Genomic DNA, 23,940 nt, shown 5'->3' with positions numbered 1-23,940 from the left:
ACTGTAATTCTCCATTCTCATCCTATAATAATCTGCCCCTCCAGTGACTGTAGAAATCTGAAAGGCAATATGAGGGCTATAGACAAGGCTCTTGTAAATTGTGACTGTAGGTTGTTGGGTTTGGGGTGAGGGGTGAGCCTTCATTTCTACGTATAGTGTTATGGATCATCTTAACTTAGGAAGCCCTGCAAAATTATTTTGCTTGAATGTTAATGATAACCGCATATATCATATAGTTTGAAATTCGGAGCAAACTCCATTGGATAATATAAGAGTAAATAACCAACATGAACGTGTTTCAGGTGCGAAGGCATGAAGTAGAGACTCTATTAAGTTGACTGATCTAAATAATATAAGTTGGTTAAAAAATCAATACAAGTGTGAAATACATAGAATGGAGGGAGGTTTCTTTTCATGCCTCATGATCTGTTTACTGTTTTTGAAGTAGATTTCGTTAAATTAGAATGTTTGTTTTCCCCAAACACACACATTTGAGAGACTCCAGTAAACACAGGATTTTCATTAAAAGTAAATCAAAATAATAAAGTAGCAGCATTAAGCACCTGTCTTTCATTAAATAGGTGTTCCTGATGACTCCTGCAAATGAATACAGCTCTGTTCCCATTGAAATAGACAAACCTGTAAAGAATGACCTTGTCCTTGATGCTACCCAAGAGAACCTGTACGTGATGACCACAACCAAGGTACAGTATCTTACTTTTGGGGAAGGTGTCTATAAAACTTGAGGTGTGCGACTATATCTGAAAAGATTCTTATAATTCACAATTATTCTCATGAACCTTCACATTTGGTATGATTTCGGTTACTTCTTCATTTATGTCTATATACGTGCCTTTACAGCTAATGAGGGCACAGTTAGTAGCCAACAAATGAAAAATGTGTTTCAGGGCATAAGGCAGAGCAGAGAGAAGGTGGCTACTGTCTGCTCCTTCTTTTGCCTGCTTCAGCTCCTCTTTACTCTGCATTCATGCCAGCAGGGAGGAGCAGCTGGGCAAGTGGAAGGTGGGTGACTGTAAAACCAAGGACAGTGGGTGTAAATCAAATGCCTGGTGTTGACAGTTCTCATGATTTTAATGGTGAGTCTCGGGATATTTGGTCTCAAAGTCCCAACTGCTGGAGTCAAAAGAGAATGCAAGAATATTAGTTTTCATTTAAAAAAAAAAAGGTTTCTGGTCCTCAAGGTACAGAGAAAAGCTTGAAAACGTGAAGCAAGGGCACCCTAAAGGCTGAAAAACAAAACAGTAAATTAAAAAACACCCAGATGATTATTTTTTTAATTACTTTCAGAGGCCAGATGCATGTTTTTAGAACAGTTGAAGGTGGCAATACCCCAAATGTTCCAGGAGTCCCTGTACTGCTTGGGGCACAAGGAATCCAGTCAGCAGTAGAGGAGCTGCCTCTATTATAGAGGGAACAGTCTGTTCCAAGTTAAGGGATTCCCCCCCTCTTGTCTGGCAGGGTGGCGCTCCATCAGAGAGAAGAGAGAACCAGTAGGGGGCAGGAAGGGATGCCAAATCTCTGGCAGCTCCTTCACAGCACCTGGCCACTAGAATCATAGAACATTAGGGTTGAAAGAGACCTCAGCAGGTCATCTAGTCCAATCCCCTACTCAAAGCAGGGCCAACACCAACTAAATCATCCTACCTGCTTCCCCTTTCCCCCCACTTCTCTTGGTGGTTGCTGGAGCAGCCAGCCTGGGAGCAACAGATGTTGGTTCACCTGTACAGGCAGGGGAAGCCACTTTTGCCAGTCACTAACATCAACAAACTCACTGGTAGAGTGGTGGGTGAGGAATGTTCCAGAGGTACTAATGATGGGCAGAAGGCTGAGGTGAAGTGTAGTGCCACCACAGCTATGGGGAAGGATGGACACTTTGGGTGGGTGACAAAAGGACTACCGTGGTGGGGAGGGGTAAGGGAGTGTCTGTGGAAATCTTATCTTGAGAATAATGGCTTTAACATGAGATGCCATAGGGGGAAATGAATCAGTTCAATGAATGATAAGGTACGTATTGTGTAGACTAGATACTACAAAGGTAGTTGTTTTTCAGAAGATTGCAATATTTCAAAATCTGGTTCCATTCTGATTCAAAACAAACCCGCAAAATTTCAAACTTCTTTGTGAAAGGGAAAGGTGCCTAGGCTCTGGGGCAGGCCACCTGGCAGGCCGCCCAGAATCATGAAACCGGAAAGCCCTGGCGTTCCTAGCAGCCATCCAGGAGGGCTGCGGAGTAGCCAGGGGGCAAGGAGGCAGGAAAACAACCAGATTTCAAAAGCTGCATGGTAGACTAGGTTCTGTCAGGTCCCTGCCTGGTTTTTGGAGAAACTCTGTCAAAAACTCTATTACACTGTCTCCGCAGGGCATTTCAATTTCAACAAATCAGAAGATTGCATTGTAGTGTACACTACAAATTCTGAATGCTGTGAATCTGTCAGTCTAAACTCCAACGGGCGCTCTAATTTGGAGTTTGTTTTAGCTTTTTTTCTAACTATCTCACTAAAAATAGTGAGGATGCAGTGGTACCAGCTTCAGTGTAGTGTAGCAAGGCGATAACATAGCCAGGGAGCCAGGCAGGCTTGTACAGCCCACATTGCCATGTCGTCACTGCTATTTTTAATAAACTAGCTAGATTATAGCTAGTGTGGGTACATCTACACAAGCTGCAAATTGCACACTGCTTGTTGCAGGATAGACCTAACCTTAGTTTTCTTCCATAAAATATGTATTCTGCTTCGATACTATTGTTATTTAACAGTAGGTACTGTATAAATATGGAAGATGGAAGCAATGTAATTCCATTAATCGCAATGAACAGTCAACCCCTCTCACTTACTTTTAGTAATTACATAACTTGATGGAGACTAAAAGTCTTAAGAGCGCGAAGAAATAAAACAGCATAATTGAAGGGAGGGGAAACAAATGTTGAAAATTGTACTTCTATTCCTAGTGTACCATGTGGATATGGGATCAGATACTGATATGTCAGAGAAACTAGTGCAGAGTTGCAAATGTAAGACCAATTTAAACTAAAGTAAACAACTTAAGGACTCTATCTGTGCTGATACAGGTAGTGCTAAACGGTAACTGTCAGATGCAGTGAACCTTGTCACTCAGAGAACAAGTGCTGGGTCTTATGTGGTTACCACAGCAGGACATTATAGCAGAGTGAAGGCAGACATACTAGGTAGTGTTGTGCTGGAAGATATTTTGGTGTATCTAATTTAAAACATTAGAACTGGTGGAAAGATGGTAAAGAAGCAAATAGAGAGTAAAGTCAGAGAGTGAAAGAATTTCCTGCTTTCCTGATTCACTTCTCCTCCCATCTGTTCAGTGTTTTCTTCTGTTGTGTAAATAAGCAGTGGGTGGTTTGGAGCAAACGTTTTTTTAAAGTCTAGCCCCCTCCCACCTGATTCTCAGAGCTCATGCAGAGATCAGGAGAAGTCCCCTGCAGCTTCACTGGGAAATTGGAAAAGACTGCATCACCCCTGCCAAACCTATTTTGGTTTATTCAAAGTGTACAGAAGTGGTAGGCTCCCAAATTTGGCATGGTAGCTAACTCCCATATTGGGAATAAAACAGCAACCTGTGGCAGTTACATGCCATTATTCTTGGCTTGTTTACCAATCTCTTTGATTATAAGTGTCAGAAAATCTGTAAAATGAGCTTGTTTGCCTTTTAAAGCTGAATCTCACAATCGAAACAGAGCAGCTTTTTTTTTTTAAATCCATTAAGTTTACATCAAACTTGTAGAGACAATATAATATCTCTTAGGGCTTGTTTCTGCCTGCCAGGATTATGAAACAAATACTTTGTCATAAGGGAGAGCGAGAGCGTCATCCCTTTTAATATTATGTTACTCATGACCATAGTACCAATTAGCGAGAGGGTGTTCCAGGATCTGAACTCCATTTAAGTAAAAATCTACATGAAAAAACAGTATGAAAAAGAAAAAATGGGGACAAGGACACATCTCAATAGATGGGAACTGTCAGATACTGAAGCTTTTTTTTTTAATTGCTAATGTGCAAAGTAAGAACCATGTTTTGGATTTTCAGAGTAATTTTTTAGCTACCTGCCAGTTGAAAAAAAAAAAAAAAAAAGACTGAGTTTTGATTGCCAAAGTTTTTGTAGTCTTCAGAAGTAAATCTTAATGGTCAGCAGAAAGAAGAATGTCCCATTTCCTTCAAGAGCTTTTGTGCAATTTCAACAGCATAATTTAAAAAAAAAAAAAAAAAAAAAAACTGACTGTGCCTTGGCTCACTTTGTCATAAACCAAAGGAAAACAAGGTTATTTACACCCATCACTACAGGAAATCAAAAGCAGAGGCAGTGTGGTTGCTGGGGGTATGAGTAGCATGGCTGCTATTTTCTCCCCTAGTGCTTCGTTTGATAGTTTTACATTGCTTATTTCAATTTTTCCACTTGAATTTGTTGTATGGCAACAAGGGATATGAATAGAGAACTGCGATACCTCTGGACATTCCAAAATTTTCTTGCTTTTGAACATCCTGAACTGCTGCCGGATAGAAATAACACTTCTGGATGCATTTCCAAGCACTGGGTGATAGCACCAACTAAAATGTAAGGGCATTCTAGTCATAAAGGGAACTAGAATGGCTGTGTTTGCCAATCAGTTCAAAGTTAGACATGTGGAAATGCCCATCCTACAGCAGCTATTCTTTGCAGAAGTGGAAAGCCATTTGTGCAGTGTCTAATGTTTCTGCCCTGCTGTTGTCATTGTAATGGGGATTTCCAGAAGGCACCTGCCTAATCTGGGAAAAATGATGGAAGGGTTTATTTCCAGCAAAAGCCAGATTACATGTTGACTATCCAAAATATCACATTATATTGGACAGAAAATTAGATGAGACTTGCAATGCAATAGAGCAGAAAAAAATGTGAAATTGGACTCCAGTCACAGAGTCAACAAGTCAAGGATTAGGGAAGTGATTGATACGTCTCTGTGTGGCCATGGTGAAACCAAGTGGTATACTTTCTTCAGAAATGAGGTTGAGCTAAATTGAGCCTTATTTTCTTTGTTCATATTGTGTTTGGATTTTTTTCATCTTCATTCTCCAGGTGTTTCGTCTTCCTGTCCAGGAATGTGCTAGTTACTCAAACTGTGCGCTGTGTACTCAAGCACAGGATCCTTACTGCGGCTGGTGTGTAATAGAGGGGAAGTAAGTATTGTTGATATTTTGCAGGTGGTGTGTGGGGTGGGTTGACACTGTTCATAGAGAAAGTCCTTATATGGCTGGGTGTAGCAGGCAAGCAAATAAGACAGCAAGGAAGAGAACTGCTAATCCCATAAAATATAAATCAGTCAAACACAGTTTTATTATGAATTGCTTTATAGTGCAAGGCATTGTATGCTGAGTTCACAGCTAATCACAGGAGCATAGGAACTGACACTTGACTGCCATCTATGTAGGTAACTAAATTATTAATTAGAAATATGTATTCTTCTTTGAGTGATAGTCCCTATTGTATTCCACTGAGGGTTATGCGCCTGCGCTGCCTCATGGTTTTGCCCGAGGCAATAAAGGACACAGTGGGTGGCCGGCATCTCCAGTTCCTTCTCATCGCCGCATGGTCCCAGTCAGAGCTTCTATTCTATCTCCTTGTGATGTACTTTCCAAAACTTTACAAGAAGACTCTTAGTACTGTTTATAGTTTAGATTTATTATTTTGTTCTGTATTTTTTGTTAGATTTTTCCTTCTTCATAGTAGATTTAGGACTTGGGATGCCGATTTGGCAGGGTTTCCAGCCAAACTTCCCTCCCCTCCCACCCCATCCAGTACCCAGGCTTAGGTACTAGATTATGCCGAAGAAGATTATTTATGGGTTCAAAATCTGTGCTCCCTGCTACTTTTCCATCTGCGATGAGCACCAACACTGTTTGTACTGCTTGGGGGAATCCCACATTGCATCCAGATGCAGTATCTGCCTCTATTTCTCTGCCCATACTCAAGAAAACTGGGCTCTCCATCTCAGGAAACACATCATGGAGTTTGCCTTAGAACCGGCATGGGATCCTGGAACCCCCCAGTACATCGGCCTGAACAGGTGAAGAGCCCTCCCTCTACTGTGGACCCTCCATTGGGCTCCACCGGTACCAGTGCTAAGGACCCCGTGCCAGGCCTAGCTGTGAACCAAGGAAGCATGCACATAAGCATGGCAGTATATCGTCCTCCAAGTCTAAGAAGGACTTGGCACTATCCAAGAGTTCCAGCCACAGAGGAGCTAAGAGTTCCAAGACTCACAAGACCGAAAAACGATCACCCCGATCGCCGGATCCCATCGTCCACAACCGTAGTCGGGTAGGCACTCCGATATAGCGTTGGATGATGCACTGATTAGTTCAACTCCGATGGTACCAGCGGATCCAGAGAGGCTTCCCTGATCTTCTCCAGACGTGGCCGCCTCTTCAATCCCCTCCTCCCCACTGGATGACTATTGACAGTTCCAGGAGCTGCTGCGGAGAATAGCCAACGCGCTAGGGATCCACTCAACAAAGTACAGAACAGTCAGCACCAGCTGCTTGACATGTTGCACACTTCAGTACCAGTGAGGGTGACCCTACCTATCAACGACGCCATCCTCCAGCCAGCACGCACCCTGGTAATGTGTACACCCACCCTGAAAGGGGCTAAGATGACGTATTATGTTCCCCTCCCCCCTAGCCTCCAAGGGGTCAAAGTTCCAATTCTCTCATCCTTCATCGAACTCATTGGTCATCCAGGCAGCATCAGAAAATTCAAGCAGCAACACCCCCGCTCCACTCCATCCAATAGAGAGGCTAAGAGGTTAGACCTCATGGGCATAAAGGTCTCCTCGGCAGGGCTCCAATTTCATATTTCAGATTACTTAGCCCTGATGAACAAATATGATTTTATTTATTATGGGTGATTGGCTGTGTTCGCAGATCCTCACAGGATCGCAATCAATTCCAGGCAGTTTTGCAAGAAGGCAGGTTATTCACCACGTCCATGCTACAGGCCACAGTGGACTCTGCAGACATGGCTTCCCATGTCTGGGCAATGGATATTCTCATGAGGAGGGAATCCTGGTTACACTCCTCTGGCTTCCCTAGGGAAGTGCAGAGCATTGTAGAGGACCTTTCATTCAACGAATCGCATCTCTTCAATCAGAAGACAGATGAGACCCAGCACTCCCTAAAGGATTCTAGAGCCACTTTAAGACCTTTGGGTAGCTACACACCAGCACCCAAGAGGAAATTCTACCACTCAACCACAATCAAAATGCCCTAAGGTACACAGACCCCGTCTGCCTATATCAACTGCCAGTCATCCACGCAACACACCCATTCGTTGCATAAGCCGTATTTCTGAGTGTCTTAGAGAGCCGTCAACCACTCTCTGTACACCCTGCCTATCTCCTTCGGGGGTGCCTCAAATGCTTTCTACCAGCATGGAAAACAATAACAATGGACAAGTGAGTCCTAGATATTATTCAGAGCAGCTGCATCCTAGAGTTTACAGTGATGCCCCCATCTCACCCTCCACCTCAGTCCACACACCGATCACCCTTTTGTTGAAGGGAGCTGTGGAGCTAATCCCAGACCCCTTTCAGAGAACAGGGTTCTACTTGAGCTATGTCTTAGTACTCAAAAAGAATGGAGGATGGAGACCAATATTTAATCTTGACACCTCAACCATTCAATTTCCAAACCGAGATTCCACCTGGTCATGCTTGCAACAATCATTCCCTCCCCAGAAAAAGGCATGTGGTTTACAACTCTTGATATGCAGGATGCCTACTTCCATATTGGTATATACACCCGACACACAGAACGTTCCTGAGGTTCAAGGTGGGACCTCGACATCTTTAATAGAGCGTTCTCCCATTCGGACTTACCACTGCCCCACAAGTGTTCACAAAAGTTTTCTTGGTGGTGGCAGCTCATCTCAGATGTCCGAGTATCCTCGTTTTTCCCTATCTAGATGACTGGCTGATAGCAGCACAGTCCAAGGAAGAGGCCTAGGAATCAACATCACAGCTGCTTCTAGTCCTCTCCTCCCCGGGGTTAGCTTCAACATCATATCCTTTTGACAGTCGCCTACCTACCGGTCACCCAGAACATGATTGCCGACAGTCTCAGCAGAAACTTTGCAACTGACCACGAATGGGAATTGCACAACTTGGTAACCACCGACATCTTTGGTTGGTGGGGACCCCCTAGTGAGGGATCTTTTGGCATTCCACAACAACACCAAATGCACACACTATTGTTCAAGGGGAGGAATTGAACTCACTCAAAGGGGGATGCCCTATTCATCGATTGGTCGGACTGGATGAACTACGCCTTCCCCCGCTTACCTCTCCTACCACAAGTAATCCACAAGATCAGGCAAGAGAAAACAACAACTATCTTGATCACCCCCTTCTGGTCTTGCCAATTCTGGCTCCCGCTTCTCCTCTGCATGTCAAAGCACCCTCCACTCACACTTTGGATGTTCACAAAGCTACTGACTCAACATAACAGCAGACTCAAACATCCCAACCCCCACACACTTCCACTGACTGCTTGGTTTTTGGATGGACACCTCCACTAACACAGGAATGCTCTCTGGCTGTTCAAGATGTCCTTTCAAGGAGCAGAAAAGACTCCACAAGACACTTGTGTCAAGCCAAATAGACGTGCTTCACTTCCTGGGCTGCACAACAGGGCCTTGTCCCTGAAACTGTGGGCATCCTGCTATTCTTGGAATATTTCCTCTATCTGAAGAACTCAGGACTTGCCCTCAGTTCCATTTAAGGTGCATACAGCTGCCATTAGTGCTTTTCGCCCACCGGTGGATGGACATTTCATTTTTACCCACCTGTTAACTGTACGATTCTGGAAGGGCCTTCTGTGAAAATACCCTGTGAAAATACTCCGCCTATTGCCCTCCAATGGGACGTTAACCTAGTCCTCTCCTCATTGACAACCATTCCCTTCGAACCTATGGCCTCCTGCTTGCTGTCTCTCCTGTCCATGAAAGTCACTTTCCTTGTTGCTATTACATTGTCTGGGGGGTTGGCAAACTGGGAGCCATGATGGCTAACCCCTCTTTCACCATTTTCCATAAAGACAAGGTCTCTTTATGCCTTCCCCCCAAGTACCTATCCAAGATGGTTTCCCAATTCAACCTCAGTCTACCCATACGCTTTCCTACCTTCTTCGCCACCCTCATGCCTCTGAGGAATGGAGACTTGACTCATGAGATGTTCACAGGGTGTTGGCTTTTTATCTTGAGCAGATAAAGCCATTTCAGAAATCTCCTAGGCTTTTTGTAACCACAGCAGAGAGAATGAAAGGGCAAGCCATTTCCACCCAGAGAATTTCCAAGTGAGTCTCAGGGTGCATTACACACTGTCAATTATCAGGATGATCCCTACCTGAAGGGATTCAGGCGATTCCATGGGAGTGCAAGCATCAACCACAGCCACACTCCACAATGTGCTCCTTGCAGACATATGCAAGATGGCCACGTGGAGTTCTGTAAACACTTTTTCCACACATTATGCTCTAGTGCAGTGGTTCTCAACCAGGGGTCCAGGGCCCCCTGGGGGGGCTGCGAGCAGGTTTCAGGGGGGCCGCTAAGCATGGCTAGCATTAAACTCACTAAGGCAGAAAGCCAAAGCCCCGCTATGCAGGACTGCAGGCTGGAGCCGAGCCCCAACACCTGGGGCTGAAGCTGAAGCCTGAGCAACTTAACTTCGCAGTGCCCCCTGTGGCATGGTGCCCCAGGAACTGTCCTGCTTGTCCACGCTGGCCCTAGCTTTTATATGGAGAAAAACAGCTGTTGTGGCACAGGTGGGCTGTGGAGTTTTTATAGCATGATGGGTGGGCCTCAGAAAGAAAAAGGTTGAGAACCCTGCATGATTCCACATGGACACGCCTTCCCCCCCTCCCCCCCCCCCCCCCCCCCCCCCCCCCAGAGCAGCAGTACTCCATTCCACAGTCTCCTCACACCATCCTCCCACATAGGCACTGCTTGCTACTCATCTTCAGTGGAATACAGTAGGGACTATCACTCGAAGAAGAAAACGAAGCTGCTTACCTATAACTGGAAGGCCTTCGAGATGTGTGGTCCCTATCCATCCTCCAACAGATCTGCGGTAGAGCAGGAACTGGAGACGCTGGTGGCCCACCGTGCCCTTTATCGCCTCAGGTGAAACCACGAGGTGCTGCGGGTGTTCAGACCACTGAACAACACTACTTTCAAAAGCTCTGGCTCTGGGCATATGGTGCATGCGTACAACCCTCAGTGGAGTACAGATAGGGACCACCCATCTCGAAGAACCTCAGTTACCGGTAAGTAACTTCGTTATCTATGAATGTGCTGAACAATCTTGGAATGTCCCTTTTTTTTACACTGCATTGATGGAGTCAGAATAGGGGGCTACAGCCTTATAGCTCTGCTTCTGACTGCTAGGTTAATTAGCCCCTTGGCATGAGCCGTTGGCATGCCATGATATGAGTGCTTGCTGTCCGCACAAAGGGGTTATTTAATTATGATATGCAGATAAATTTCAGGCCTCTTGCTTCCTGTCTAAAAATTTGAACCATCACATTAAATTACAAGCTTGATGTGAAGCAGAACACAGAATACGCCAGCGAAGGTTATGCATTCCATGCAGGTTTGTGTAATACACTATAGCTTTATCAGTCTGTACGTCGGTTAGCATATATATAAACCTGGGGATTCAGAGTATATGAGCAAGTTCAACTTGAACTCCTCTTAGGCTACTAGGAGCTGAAGGCTGTGTCATATATCATACAAATGGCAGTTTTCCCTAGATTTCCCTTCAGGTTTCTGATATAACCTCTGACCTCAATATTGCAAAGTATTAATGGTCTCTGTGAGACACGGGCAAACATGCATTTTTGTAAATTTTCTAGTATTTTATTAATTTACAAGGAAAATCTAGAACTCATTTTTGAAATTTTACTTCATTACACCAAATTATAACCCATGATTAGACACAGCACTTCACCAATTGTGTGTGTAGGTATATATGTGTGTACACATACACACACTCAGTTTATATATCTACAATATTCAGAAGGTAGTGTGCCTATTAGAACAGTACAATGATTTTATTGTTACTTGAATGCTATTGTTTTAATATTAATATTTCAGTAAATGTCTGGAGGCATTAATCAGAATTGGATTCCATTGTGCTAGGCACCATACAAGAGGTGTAAATGGTGTACAAGGCTGACCCAAAGTTTTGTGGGGCCTATTCAGCTAACTTCCCTCCTATAACGAGGTCTGTCACCTCTTAGAACCAATGACACCTTCCCTGTCTGCCTCCTATCTTCCGTCTGTGACAATCCCCCTTACCTATTAGTGAGACTCCACAGCCCCTGATACCCCTGCCTCCTATAGTAGCTAAGAAAGCCAGAAGATGGGCCTGGAGTGAAATCTTTCAAGCAGGAGTCATAGCTAATAAATTCACTCACGGTTATAGTTAATAACCCTCTAACGCTGGAATCAGACAAGCCCACAGCCACAGCTCTGATGCTCTCTGAGTTTTATGGGTCAATTGTGTCTCTAGTGCTGTTACACCAGTAAAGACCTAAATTTTCCACTTGAGCTGTACAAACAGAAGACTGGTCAAGGAATGTAAAGTATGTTAAGGCGTAGATGGAACAAGTCTTATTTGGATGAACTGCAGGTAACTGGTCCATTCTCTGAGTTCTTTGTATTAAATATCATCTGTCTGTGGGATTGGATTGTCTATTTTTATGGAATGTAAAATGGCTTAAAGGTAAATATTTGTGCTTTGTTTTATCATTCAGATGTCTTACAAGCAGCTATTGTGTTACCATTAAAAACCTCTTCTAACTGAAAGTGAAATTGTCAATACCTAATTTTTTTCGAAGAAGTCATTTAAAACAGGGAACACTGTTCTTAATCAGCTTTGCATTAGATATTTATATTGTGTTGTCTTTTTATCAGATGCACAAGGAAGATAGACTGTGAAAGAGCTAATATGCCGAACCATTGGCTGTGGAGTCCAGATGGTGTATGCATGGCTATTACTAGTGCGCATCCTCAAAATATGAGTCGCAAAGCCCCTGTCAAGGTATGAAAAATAAACATTTTGCCTATTGTGTGCTTAAAGTACACATACAGTTGCTGTAAGTAGTATATCAGAAAAATAGTTATCGATATCTATTTGTTTGCGGTGGTAATTTGAAATAGTATTGAAAGAAGCCTACATCTACTCTTTTAGCTGCCATTTTTGCAGGCTGCAATTACAAAGAAGAGTGGGTTTTTTTGTTTTTTAACTTTAGCTGTAAACAAAAGTGGCACATGCTGTTATGGTTGTCAAAATGCTTCTGTTCGAGTCTAGGCTACGTTTGTCTGTATTATGGGGAATAGGTTTTTTAAGTTGAAGATCATTGATTAAACTTGTGTAACTTTTGTTTATTTTTCAGTTTACTAAATGCACTTATCCAGTATGTTCTATAAGCACATGTATGAAACGTTAAAATTATACACAGCTCATTAATGTTAATTAAATGAGCCATCTCCAAGAGGGTTCCATGCCCTCTCAGTACCCACTTGCAACTCACTTAGGCAGAAATTTGAGTCAACAGTTGAGCCTTAAACCATGCTTTGAAAGTCAACTAGTAATAGGAACACAGGAATTGTCACATTGGGTCAGACTAGTGGTCCGTCTAGTTCAGTGTTCTGTCTCTGGGAGTGGCAGATACCAGATGCCTCAGAGGAAGGTGCGAAAAGCTCAGCACTAAACCAGTATGACCCCAATTAGTTAGAGTTTAGCTTTTAAGCCCTGAAGCATGAGAGTTCATATCTGTTCCAAAACCCTTGCATTTTGTTTTAGTATTTACTGTTACAAACTGCGTATTCCTCCTCATTCATATAAATATCTAATCCCTTTTTGAATCCTGCTGAGGTCTTGAAAGTCAGGCTCTGATGGACCAGTGGAAGCAAGCTGCTGAGTTGGGACCACTGATAATACCCTGTCAATATCCCCAGATGTTCAGATCTGAAAACTATTAGTGAAAGTGTCCCATTTGATCAGGACTGATATGGTGGAGAACAGAGAGTGAGAGAAGACACTCAAAGCATATTGAGCTCTATTAGATAAAAATCTGTGACTTGAATCGTACCCGAAGGTGAACAGAAAGCCAAGTCTCCCTCTGATTTTATGTATTCTCTATGGGTAATACACTAAAGCAAGCAGGCAGATACATTCTGGTCTAGCTGAGACTTCCCAAGTTGTCTTTGACTCTAGCTCTATTCTAGAATGCCTTGTGATAACCCAATCAGGAGGTAAGCAAGGTGTGAGTATCCATAGGGAACTGACCATTTTAATAAATCCATTGCTGGAGAATAATCCTAAAAGAAAATCATCTGTCTGGAAAAAAGTCACAATCAAAACTGTGAAAAGAACATGGAAATCACTATCCTCCATTTAATGTACTCTTTCCTGTGATACATCCAAGCTTTCATTGTGGTCCATCTATTCACCACAGAAATGCTGTAATTCCGAAAGTAAGCTGTCTCAGAGGGGGAAAAGAGGCTATCTAATTACTGACTGTAGTACTGGTGGCTGTGGAAAAAGGGGACAATGAGAAACTATAAAAACAGAACCAGTAATTAACACACCAGTGTCCTGGAGCATCAAAATCCATAAAAGCACTCGGTCTCCATCTTAATCAGTCTCCGTCTTAATCTGTCTCTGACCTTGCTCATTTTTGTTTGAGTGGTGGTTGTTTTTTGTGACATTTTTTCTAAAGTAGAATTATGCCTTTGTGTTTACAGGTAGAACTGACTGTAAGTCCGTTGCCAGAGTTAACTGAAAGTGACACGCTTTGGTGTCAGTTTGGTGAAACAACCAATATTGCAGAGTTGAGAGATGGGACTATTATTTGTGATCCTCCCACTACAATTCCTCACACTCCAAAAGGTCAAGGTAAGGACACTGTGCTGCCTCCTATTTATTTTATGTGGGATGATCACCACCATTGTAATCCTCCATTATCTATCATTTGCGTATAAGTTTTTCCAAGTTCAACCTATTGGGCTGAATTTTTTCTTTTTCTTGATCTCTTCCTAGTTTCAGCAAAAAACAGTGCAGTCATTTCCATGCATGAGGTTAGTGGAAAAATAGTTCAGTCAAAGTTAATTTTTTCCAACTATTTTTTGAACAGCTCTAGCACTTCCAGTGTTTGCATCAGGAACTTGAAATGAGGCAGACGGGATCAGAGATGTGCCTTTTCCTGTACTCATGAAAATCTGTCTAGATTTGATTGACTTATCAGTCCCCCCAAATTGACATTTGCACATGTGCAGTAGAGCTTGTTCAGCACTTGCTTCTAAATTTTATGAATTTCCAAAGTGTGCCTGCCTGTTTCCCTGCACCACAGACCATCCTTTCTTATCTGGCAGTTCCCTGCCTTATTCACTACACACCTTTCAAATTCTGTAACAAACTAGATAGGGGTCCTGCAGGAAAAAATAGTATGTCATGTAATTAAAGATGCTATCCTAATTCTGCATCCCTGTTTGTATGCATTCAGTTTCCATGAGCAATCATGGTTCTTCTAGTGTTTCCTAGCTATTGAGTGCTTGACTTCATAGCAATGTTCCTCTAACATCTATTTTTCGTTGAGTGCTTGCTCATGTTGATTCCATTCTGGGTGTTCACGTGACCACGTCAGGGCCGGCTCCAGAGTTTTTGCCGCCCCAAGCAGCCCAAAAAAAACCAACTCTCAAGTCGGAGTGAGGGACCCCCCCAAATAGCTGGACGTGCCGCCCCCCTCGGGAGTGGCCACCCCAAGCACCTGCTTGCTAAGCTGGTGCCTGGAGCCAGCCCTGAACCACGTGTGTGGCTGTTGCATGTTTTTGCCTTAGCAGTACCCATAGGGCTGGCTGTGGCACCCTCTGGAGTGCCGCACTTATGCCGCAGTATATCAGGCACCACCATCCCTATGCCCTCTCAGTTCCTTCTTACCTCCCGTGGTGGTCCGAGTTTCTTTCTTGCTTAGCAAGAGCTAGCGGTTTCTCCTTTTGAACTTTGTGCCTTAGGGCCTTTGTATATAGTTTGCATATAGTAGTGTTAAGTAGTTAAGTGTGTGCTTGTTAGTAGTTAGGGTCCCAGCGGGGACTTCGCCCCAGGTGGGGCATGCCCCGGTCTCCCGGGTTTAAATCCTGCTCGGACTGCAACAGGTCTATGCCTGTGAGTGACCCCCATAGCAGCTGCCTTAAGTGCTTGGGGAAGTCACAAGTTAGGGATCAGTGCCGAATCTGCAAAAACTTTTGGCCCCGCACCCAAAAGGAGTGGGATATCCACTTCAGGGCTCTCCTGATGGAAGTCGGTGGAGGGTGGACTCCAAGCCATCCATGCAGGTCGCACCACACAGCGCAGCACACCGCTGGCACCCGGCTCCTCTTGTCACTGTTCATGTTCACCGGTGCCGAAGAAGAAGGCCAAGAAGTGCTCCCCAGCACCGAACATGAAGGGTCAGGGGTTTGAGCATTGGCCGGCTAAACCCAGGGTTGTGAGTTCAATCCTTGAGGGGGCCACTTAGGGATCTGGGGCAAAATCAGTACTTGGTCCTGCTAGCGAAGGCAGGGGGCTGGACTCGATGACCTTTCAAGGTCCCTTCCAGTTCTAGGAGATGGGATATCTCCATTTATTTATTTATTTATTTACCTACCAAGGGGCCTGGGCCTGCCTGTCCGGCTACTGCAGAGCCATGTGATCATTCCTCCCCGGTTGGGGCTCCGAGCCCCCTTAAAGGTCTGCCACCGACTCCCGGGAGTGGAATGGGACCCACTCCCCTGCCTGCACTGTCGTCATCGCAGGGTCCCCAGGTGCAGAGAGAGCACAAGTTTCCACCTGCTCCAGTGATGACCTCAGTGCCGCAGGACCCGACTAAGGCTCCCCAGGAGGGCAAGCCCGCCGTTAAGACCCTTTAGGGGACAGGGGAACACTGCCTATCAACGGACAGAAGACATCAATCTTCTCTGCCACGTCGAGAATCCAGGGGCATGTCCCAGTCGCATCGTCAGATGCCCAGGCTGACATCCAGATCACCTCGGCGCTACTCACCGGCATGGGGTCGATGTTCCCCCTACTATTCCCGGCACCGCTCACTCTCTCTCACTGGTCGTCCTCCAGGTGTTGGTCCCAATCACCGGCACGGCGGGAATGTTCCCTGTCTTGGCACTGATCTCCCCAGCACCGGCACCGCTCTTCCCGGTACAGTCATCAGTCAATTATGCCTGGACAACAGTCACCAGTAGCCATGACCAGTAAGCAAACATAGGCATCGACGGCTCCTCCCTGGTCACCGGAAGGTGGTTCCTCCAGGTCCCATCAGCATGATTGGGCACCGGAGCTCGCTCCCTTGTCTGCGGCACTTCAGTGGCAGCACAGCCAGTGGCCAATGTGGTGGCCATATTGGAACGCGTCGGGCGTACCAGTTGTGGTGATGTCCCCTTCCCAGCACTCCTTGGTGGCCGTATTGGAGCATCAGTCGGTGAGTACCAGAAGCCCTTTCCGAGGTCGGGGTGGAGGAACCTTTGCCCATCCCTAAGCCTCCTTCTCCGAAGGTGCTCGAGACCCCAGCATCTCCACCAGCAGTCCAGTCTTCCTCGTCATCCCCAGACGAGGTGGTCGTGGGACCTTCCAGAGCTAGCCCGCTGGATGACTTTTGGGAGCATCAAGCCCTTCTCTGGTGCGTGTCCAAGAACTTGAGGCTCGAGGTGCAGGAGATGGCAGAGCAGGAGAACACCTTCTTCAATGTCCGCTCGGCCTCTATGCCTGCCCGGGTCGCCTTGCCCGTACATGATTGGGTCCTCAAGATAGCCAAGACCGTGTGGCAAACCCCCTCCTCCATCCCTTCCACCTCGAAACAGGCCAACAAAAAGTACTTCATGCCAGCCAAAGGTTTCAGTGGGCAATGAGAAGGACAAGCAGGTTCCCACCTCCTCGACTCCCAAAAACAAAGAGGCCAAAACACTCGATTTATTTGGGAGAAAAATGTATTCAACCACCAGCCTGCAATTCCGGGTGGCGGACCATCGGGCCCTGCTAGGCCGGGACAGTCTGAAGAAGTTAAAGGAATCCCTCCCTCAGCATCTGGCCCAAAGTTTGGCACCCTGGTGCAGGAAGGTACTGCAGTGGCCAGATGTTCCCTGCAGATGGCATGGGACTCGGCGGCAAGGGTGGTTGCATGAGTGGTGGTCATGCAACGCAGCTCCTGGCTTCAAACAGCGGGCCTCTCCCTGGAGATGCAGGCCTCTATCCAGGACCTCCCCTTTGATGGAGTTGGTCTGTTCTCTGATCAAACAGACGCCAGACTGCACAGGTTGAAGAACACCAGGGCTACCCTTCGTTCATTGGGCATGCACACGCCGCAATCAGCCAGGAAGCCCTTCTGGCCCCCACTGCTGCCAAGAACCTGGCAACCCTGTCAGGGATCTACAAGGAGAAGGGATGCTAGTTTTAGTCTTCATCTCCCTTCTTCCTCCTGCTCGCGAGCCCAGCCTGGGCCCGCCAAACACCCAGGGGCCCAGAAGCAATCTTTTTGAGAGTGTGCCTGAAAGCGACACCCCAGTCATTCAACCGGATCCTACTCACCTTTTCCTCAACCGCCTCTCTCCCTACCACTCGGCCTGGTCGCCAGTTATGTCGGACTGCTGGGTCCTGGACATAATAGGTCAGGGCTATACCCTACAATGCTTGGCCACCCCTTTTTACCACCCACCCACTTTCCCATCCCTCTTCAGGGACTCTTCTCATGAGCAACTCCTCATTCAGGAGGTCGAGAAGCTCCTGGATTTAGGGGCTTTGGAGGTAGTTCCTCAGGACATTTAAGGAAGAGGATTCTACTCCAGTTACTTCCTAATCCCGAAGACCTAATCTGAAGACCCATCCTGCGTGGCCTCAACAAGTCTCTCAATAAGTTGATGTTCCATATGGTCTCCCTGGCCTCCATCATTCTTTCCCTGGATCCGGGGACTGGTACACCGCTCTCAACTTAAAGGACACTTACTTTCATGTCTCCATATTCTCGGGACACAGGCGTTCCCTGCGTTTCATAGTGGCCAGGCACCACTTCCAGTTCACGGCACTATCCTTTGGCCTGTCCTTGGCCCCAGGGTGTTCACAAAATGCATGGCGCCAGTAATGGCTTACATGAGATGTTGAGGGGTCCAGATCTTCCCATATCTTGACAACTGACTCATCAAGGGCAGGTCTGCACCAGATCGAGGCTCTGTTACACCTGCTCTGCAGTCCATCTGGAACAATGTGGGCCTGTTAATAAACACATGTGACAAAGTTCCTCCTCTATCTTGGTGGGTCCTGCGCTTATTGGCGGATTTTCTTGCCTCAGAGATTCACTATGTGGGTTGGGGAACAGCCCAGAGACCTTCCCCTCTGGAAGAACCCACAGTCCAGGTCAATTGGGAGGTTTGGGGGGAACCCGGGCCCGCCCTCTACTCCGGGTTCCAGCCCAGGGCCCTGTGGACTGCAGCTGTCTATAGTGTCTCCTGTAACAGCTGCATGACAGCTACAACTCCCTGGGCTGCTTCCCCATGGCCTCCTCCAAACACCTTCCTTATTCTCACCACAGGACCTTCCTCCTGGTGTCTGATAACGCTTGTTCTCCTCAGTCCTCCAGCAGCACACCCTCTCACTCTCAGCTCCTTGTGCCGCTTGCTCCCAGCTCCTCACACTCCCACCACAAACTGAAGTGAGCTCCTTTTAAAACCCAGGTGCCCTGATTAGCCTGCCTTAATTGATTCTAGCAGCTTCTTCTTAATTGGCTCCAGGTGTCCTAATTAGCCTGCCTGCCTTAACTGATTCTAGCAGGTTCCTGATTACTCTAGTGCAGCCCCTGCTCTGGTCACTCAGGGAACAGAAAACTACTCATCCAGTGACCAGTATATTTGCCCTCTACCAGACTCCTGTACCCCACTGGTCTGGGTCTGTCACACCAGAGAAGTCCACGTTAATGCCAGTTCAACGCATAGAGTTTATCGGAGCAGTTCTCAACTTCACATGGACCAGCACTTTCCTTCCGGAAGCATGTTTTCAGGCCAGTCGGACTTCATCACCCACTTAAAGAGCCATCCGCTCACCACGGCCCATGCTTGCCTGAGACTGATGGGTTACATGGCCATGTGCACGTACTTGGTCAGCCATGCCTGACTTCATCTGCGGCATCTGCAGGCATGGTTGGCCTCAGTCTATATCCCCAGCAGGCATGCCCTGGACCGAGGTGGTCATGGTACCAAGCCACGTTCTCTCATCCTTGGACTGGTGGCTGGATCCCTAGTCGCTGCAGGGGTTCCCTTCGTGACCCTGTCTCCGTCGCTCACTCTGGTCTCGGACGTGTCAGACCTGGGCTGAGGAGCCCACCTGGGCGAGCTCAACGCCCAGCGCCGCTGGCTACAAAACAATCTAGCCCTTTATACCAACATCAGGGAGTTCAGAACAGTTCGCCTGGCCTGCCAGGTGTTCTTGCCCCACCTGGAAGGTAAGATAGTGCAGGTCCTGATAGACAATACAGCCGCAATGTGTTACATCAACTGGCAGGGTGGCACCAGGTCTTGGGCCCTTATTCAGGAGGCACTCATCCTCTGGGACTTTTGTGTGCAGCATGCCATTCATCTGGTAACCACCCACCTGCCTGGAACCAGGAATGTCCTGGCAGATCACCTCAGCAGGATCTTCTTGTCTTGCCACAAATGGTTGCTTCATCCGGGGGTGGTCAGCCTCATCTTCCGCAGGTGGGGGACTCCCCAGTTGGATCTGTTTGCATCCAGGCAGAACAGAAAATGCCTCGTGTTCTGTTCTCTGCAGGGTAGGGACAAGGGCTCCCTGTCAGACGCCTTCCTGATTCCGTGGTCAGGAGCGCTGATGTACGCCTTCCCACCGGTACTGTTGATCCACAAGGTATTGCTAAAGTGAATCAAGACAAAGCATCTGTTATCCTCATAGCTCCAGTGTGGCCTTGTCAACATTGGTTCGGCATGCTGCATGCAGCCACCCCGCTGCAGCTACCTCTTCGGCCGGATCTGCTGTCCCAGAGCCACGGCAACCTGCTGCACCTGAACCTGGCATCACTGCACTTAACAGCCTGGCTGTTGCATAGCTGAGTATGGACAAACGGAAGTGCTCCTCTGGCATACAACAGGTCCTGCTGGGCAGCAGGAAACCTTCCACCAGGGCTATCTATGTGGCAAAGTGGAAGCGGTTCACGTGTTGGGCCTTGGACCGACACATTCGTGCGGAAGAGCTGCAGGATGTCCTGGACTATTTACTGCACCTTAAGTTCCAGGGCCTGTCGCTATCTTTGATCAAGCTACACCTGGCGGCCGTTTTAGCATTCCACCCTCCATTTCAAGGCCGGTCGATCTTTGCCCATCCCATGACGGCGCGGTTTCTGAAAGGTCTGGAGCACCTTTACCTGCATGTCTAGGACCCGATTCCCTCTTGGGACCTGAATCTTGTGCAGTCGAGGCTCCTGGGTCCCCCCTTCAAACCCTTGGCTTCCTGCTCCCTCCTACTTCTCTCCTGGAGGGTCTCCTTCTTGGTCTCTGTAACTTCGGCCCATAGGAGCTGCCCTATACGGCCTTCTATAAGGACAAGGTCCAACTGCATCCGCACCCGGTTTTTCTGTCCAAGGTCATCTGGTCAAGACATTTACTTACCAGTCCTTCATCCAAAGCCTCATGCGATGGATGAGGAATGCAGACTGCATACCCTAGACATCAGACAGGTGCTAGCCTTCTACATTGATAGAACGAAGCCATTCCATAACTCAATGCAGTTTTTCCTTGCTGTTGCTGACAGGATGAAAGGTTGCCCAGTGTCAGCCCAGAGAATCTTGTCTTGGATCACGGCCTGCATCCACTACTGCTATCAGATGGCAAAGGTGCCCCTGCCGGCAATCATGACGGCTTATTCAACTACGGCACAGGCGACAGCAGCCTTCCTAGCGCAGGTGCTGGTCCATGACATCTGTTGGGCCACAACCTGGTCGTCCGTCCACACGTTCGCATCACACTATGCGCTGACCCAGCAGGCTCGAGATGATGCTTGTTTTGGCAGAGCTGTGCTGCAAGACTGTGAACTCAGAGACCACCTCCATTGATTCTGCTTGTGAGTCACCTAGAATGGAATCGACATGAACAAGCACTCCAAGAAGGAAAAACGGTTACCTACCTTTTGTAACTGTTGTTCTTCGAGATGTTGCTCATGTTCATTCCATTACCCACCCTCCTGCCCCTCTGTCGGAGTTGTCGGCAAGAAAGAACTGAGAGGGTATAGGGCCGGCAGCATCTGATATACCGTGGCATAAGTGCAGCACTCCAAAGGGCACCACAACTGGTCCTATGGGTACCGCTAAGGCAAAAATCTCCCAAGGGCTGCTCACGTGGGCTCGCGCAAACCTAGAATGGAAAGGAGATGAGCAACACATCTCAAAGAATGTTATGAAAGGTAAGTAACCGTTTTATATATTTTTCTGTGTGATTTCTATTCTACATGCATAATGTTGCATTAATTATTACATAATAGTATTTAAAGTATTCAGATGCTGATACCCATGAACTTTCTTGATATCTGGCACAACAAAATTTCAGTGTGCAAGCACACTAGAAGTCTTAGTGCTCAGCTGATGACAATTAGGTTTAGTTACAGAGAGAAGAGCAGTGTAAATTAATTACCCTCTCTGAACAGAAGTATCAAGCTGCTGAGAGATATGTTCAGGTACTTAGATTATACCAAGTACAAAGAATAACATAATACTTCATTATTTAGTAGCCAATCCACTTTTTCTATATCTTCTGTAGTGCAGAATATGTGAAGAGACTTAAGTCCTTGTCCATGTTGATAAAGTTGATGTAGTTTGACTCCATTCAGCACATAAAGTGATATGGGAAGCCTATCAGGAGGAGCATCCGAGTAATCAAACCATCTAGAAATAATAGAGGCCTCTGAATTTCTCACGAACAAATCCATCTGAGAGAGCCTTCAGAACCACTATGAAGATGTTCAAAACCATCCCGGGCACCACAGCAGAAGGCAAACTGTAACCACCAATGGCAACAGAATGATTGCTGGTAGAACGTGACAAAAATCCAGACACAGCCATTTAGTCTTGAGAAGCTCCACCAAGTTGAAATCATCCACACTGCTTTAGTTGTGAAAAATTCCAAAGGGACTAGGATACATTCTAAATTGAAGGACACCTATTTGCAGATCTCATTTTAAGTTGTCCCTGCAGTACGAGTTGGATACAAACCTAACTGAAATTTTCCACCAAACCAGTGGTAGGCAAAGTGATCTTACAGCCAAGCTGCCATCACCCTTTCAAGAAATTATTTGCGGAAAGCACAGTTTGCAATTGCTCAATAGCTTGTGAAATAGCTTGTCACAGGAGTTTAATGATTTCTGCAAGAGGAATTGTAAATATCCTCATTGGAGAAAGGTTTTTCCATTCTTAGTTCAGTAATGATCCAGATTAGAAATACATTCATGGGGAAGTTATTTACAACAAGCCAAAGGTCCAAAGTGCTAGTTTAATATTTCAGGCATTACTGTGGTTACTGAATAACTTGTACAAGGTTGACTTGTTCTAATTCATATGAGTTTATAGAGTTTGATACACAAGTAGTACAAGCAATTTTACAGGAAGAAATATCCATACTTTATGAAAATATTTTCTTAAAAATAAGTCTATCAATTTTTTCTTCTGTATTCAATTCTCGTTTTCCTTATTACCTCAGTTTTCATCATTCTAGTACCTTCTTAAGGCATTTCCATACTATAATACTATCCTGTAATGTTGCTTACTTACCGTTTCTCTTTATGTATCCCATTCTGTGTCTTTGCACCATCAGTTATTGAAAATTTAGTAAACGTTAAGAACAAATAAAATTAATTATATCATGAGTGTGATAGTTTTAACCTTGTGATTCCAGTTAGGTGTTTGTTTTACATCCTGAACAAATAATAAAAACATCATTGCACCATTCTACACAAGAGCTAAAGTATTCAACAACTTATTTCCTTTTTTTGGTAGATCATGTTTCAGTTTCACTAATATTAACCTTTGGAGAGGAAAAGACGATGTTTTTTGCATCGGCTACATATCCTTTCTATGACTGTGAAGAAGCAATGAATCTTTCTGAAAATCTGCCGTGAGTATTTTATCTTCTTAACGTGAGTTGTTGCATCATGCTGTATGTGTTCAGGTAACTGAACTGTTTAGTTAAGGCAGCTGAATCCTTCTATAGTAAACCATCTGGCACAGTCAGCATTCCCTGATAAGTCTGTTGGCATCCAACTTGCAGATCGAACTCTCAAACTATAGACTCAGACATCTAAATTATCTGATTTGCAAGCACAAACTTGACCTACCTGGGAGTTTAGGGCTTTCAGACCACACAGATTCAGGCCCAAAGTTCCTATGATCCATATTATGGCTTTTTCATGCATGCTGCTGTTCAGGAGAAGCAAGTTACCAGACTAGGTTCTTTAATTATTCTCACTATGGGTATGTCTTCACTACCCGCCGATCCGGCGGGTAGCAATCGGTCTATCGGGGATCGACTTACCGCGTCTCGTGAGGCCGCGGTAAAATCGATCCCTGATCGCTCTGCCGTCGACTCCGGAAATCCACCTCGGCAAGAGGCGGCAGCGGAGTCGGCGGCAGCGGTCGACTTTCCCCCGTCCTCACCGCCAGGTAAGCCGACCTATTGTGAACTCAACATAGTAAGGATTTTGTAGCAAATTGTTCTACTTTGTATGACTGAAAATGGAGTTTGTTTGACTTTATTTTATTTTTTGACAATGAAATTGGAATGTTTAGGACCAAAAAAAAAAAGTCTTGTCATGACCCATCACATTAT

General features: G+C 45.9%; 1 protein-coding gene across 1 annotated transcript in view; it reads left to right on the top strand.

Moving 5' to 3' along the window:
- The window catches only part of PLXNB2 (plexin B2), a 157,624-nt gene that overhangs the window by 52,773 nt on the left and 80,911 nt on the right, over positions 1 to 23,940 (top strand). The window contains exons 4-8 of the mRNA XM_029910814.1: positions 582 to 704; positions 5,101 to 5,201; positions 11,995 to 12,121; positions 13,831 to 13,981; positions 23,112 to 23,229. Coding sequence (XP_029766674.1) covers positions 582 to 704; positions 5,101 to 5,201; positions 11,995 to 12,121; positions 13,831 to 13,981; positions 23,112 to 23,229 — 620 coding nt within the window. The remainder of the gene's footprint in view (positions 1 to 581; positions 705 to 5,100; positions 5,202 to 11,994; positions 12,122 to 13,830; positions 13,982 to 23,111; positions 23,230 to 23,940) is intronic.

The sequence above is a fragment of the Terrapene carolina genome, unplaced genomic scaffold (genome assembly GCF_002925995.2).
Source record: "Terrapene carolina triunguis isolate 2854851 unplaced genomic scaffold, T_m_triunguis-2.0 Scaffold68, whole genome shotgun sequence".
In the NCBI taxonomy this organism is placed as follows: Eukaryota; Metazoa; Chordata; order Testudines; family Emydidae; genus Terrapene; species Terrapene triunguis.
The sequence above is the reverse complement of the archived record's forward strand: the minus strand, read 5'-3'. Positions and strand labels throughout refer to the sequence as shown.